This window comes from Otolemur garnettii, unplaced genomic scaffold (assembly GCF_000181295.1).
Source record: "Otolemur garnettii isolate 467f Iridium unplaced genomic scaffold, OtoGar3 scaffold00014, whole genome shotgun sequence".
In the NCBI taxonomy this organism is placed as follows: domain Eukaryota; kingdom Metazoa; phylum Chordata; class Mammalia; order Primates; family Galagidae; genus Otolemur; species Otolemur garnettii.
In genome coordinates this window covers 9,617,662-9,618,538 of record NW_003852409.1, presented here as the reverse complement: position 1 = coordinate 9,618,538, position 877 = coordinate 9,617,662, and the positions used below count along the sequence as shown (strand labels likewise).

Here is an 877-nt window from a genome sequence, read left to right as displayed (position 1 = left end):
TGATATTCATCATAATTACTTGGACAATATAGATTATTACATTATGTGCATTTTAAAAAAAGAAAAAATATTAAGGTAAAGAAAAGAAGAATTCTTAGAGTACTTCCCTAAATTTATTCTTCAAATAATTATGTTCCTATTGGACTTGATACATCTGTCTGTTATAGCACTACACAAAAGAATTATTTATGACATTGTTTCCTTCCCAGTTACATAGCTTCTCAAGGGTAAGAACTGTAATTTATTCACCTTTGTGTTCGAGGTAAGGAGGATAGTGCAAGACACACAGTGAATGGTCAGTAACTATTTGCTAAATGACTAGAGCTTTATTGCTTTGACTTTGACCTTAGGAAAGTGTTTTAGTAAATATTTTTAATAAAATAGAATGATTATTTATGACAGGAAAAATAGTTTTCCTGTCAGTTAGGGTGAATGGGATTCTTAATTATTAATTTTATATTGTTGGCTAATATAATGGCAATAAATTCACCTATTAGAGTCCAAGATCCTTCTTTCCTCATTGTTAATAAAAAGCAGATTTTTCTAGATAGTACAAAAATTATAAGTGGTATAAAGCTTGTACTGAATTTGTCTTGGTCAATACTGATTGATAAAATGATGCAGGTAGCATTCTTAACCATGTCTGAGTTGCTTAATATAAACTTTACCATTGAGAGGCTACTTACAAAATGAAGCTGATTTTTGGTACTAACCTTCCCAAATTTGTGTTTGAGTGGGAGTCCTGCATCCTGAAATGCTACAATAATTTCAGGTTTGTAATCTTGTATAAAAATTCCTAGGTCGACATCTTTGCTATAAGGAATAATGTTGCATTGCCGGTACCATCCTTTAAAAATAAAAAAAGATAATTTTTTTT

At 30.0% G+C, this 877-nt stretch overlaps 1 protein-coding gene across 2 annotated transcripts in view; it reads right to left on the bottom strand.

The window, feature by feature from the left end:
- Positions 1 to 877, bottom strand: part of FKTN (fukutin) — a 72,537-nt gene that overhangs the window by 31,973 nt on the left and 39,687 nt on the right. For both annotated transcript variants that reach the window (XM_023510610.1, XM_012802377.2), the window contains exon 9: positions 714 to 847. In XM_023510610.1, the coding sequence (XP_023366378.1) occupies positions 714 to 847 (134 nt within the window). The remainder of the gene's footprint in view (positions 1 to 713; positions 848 to 877) is intronic.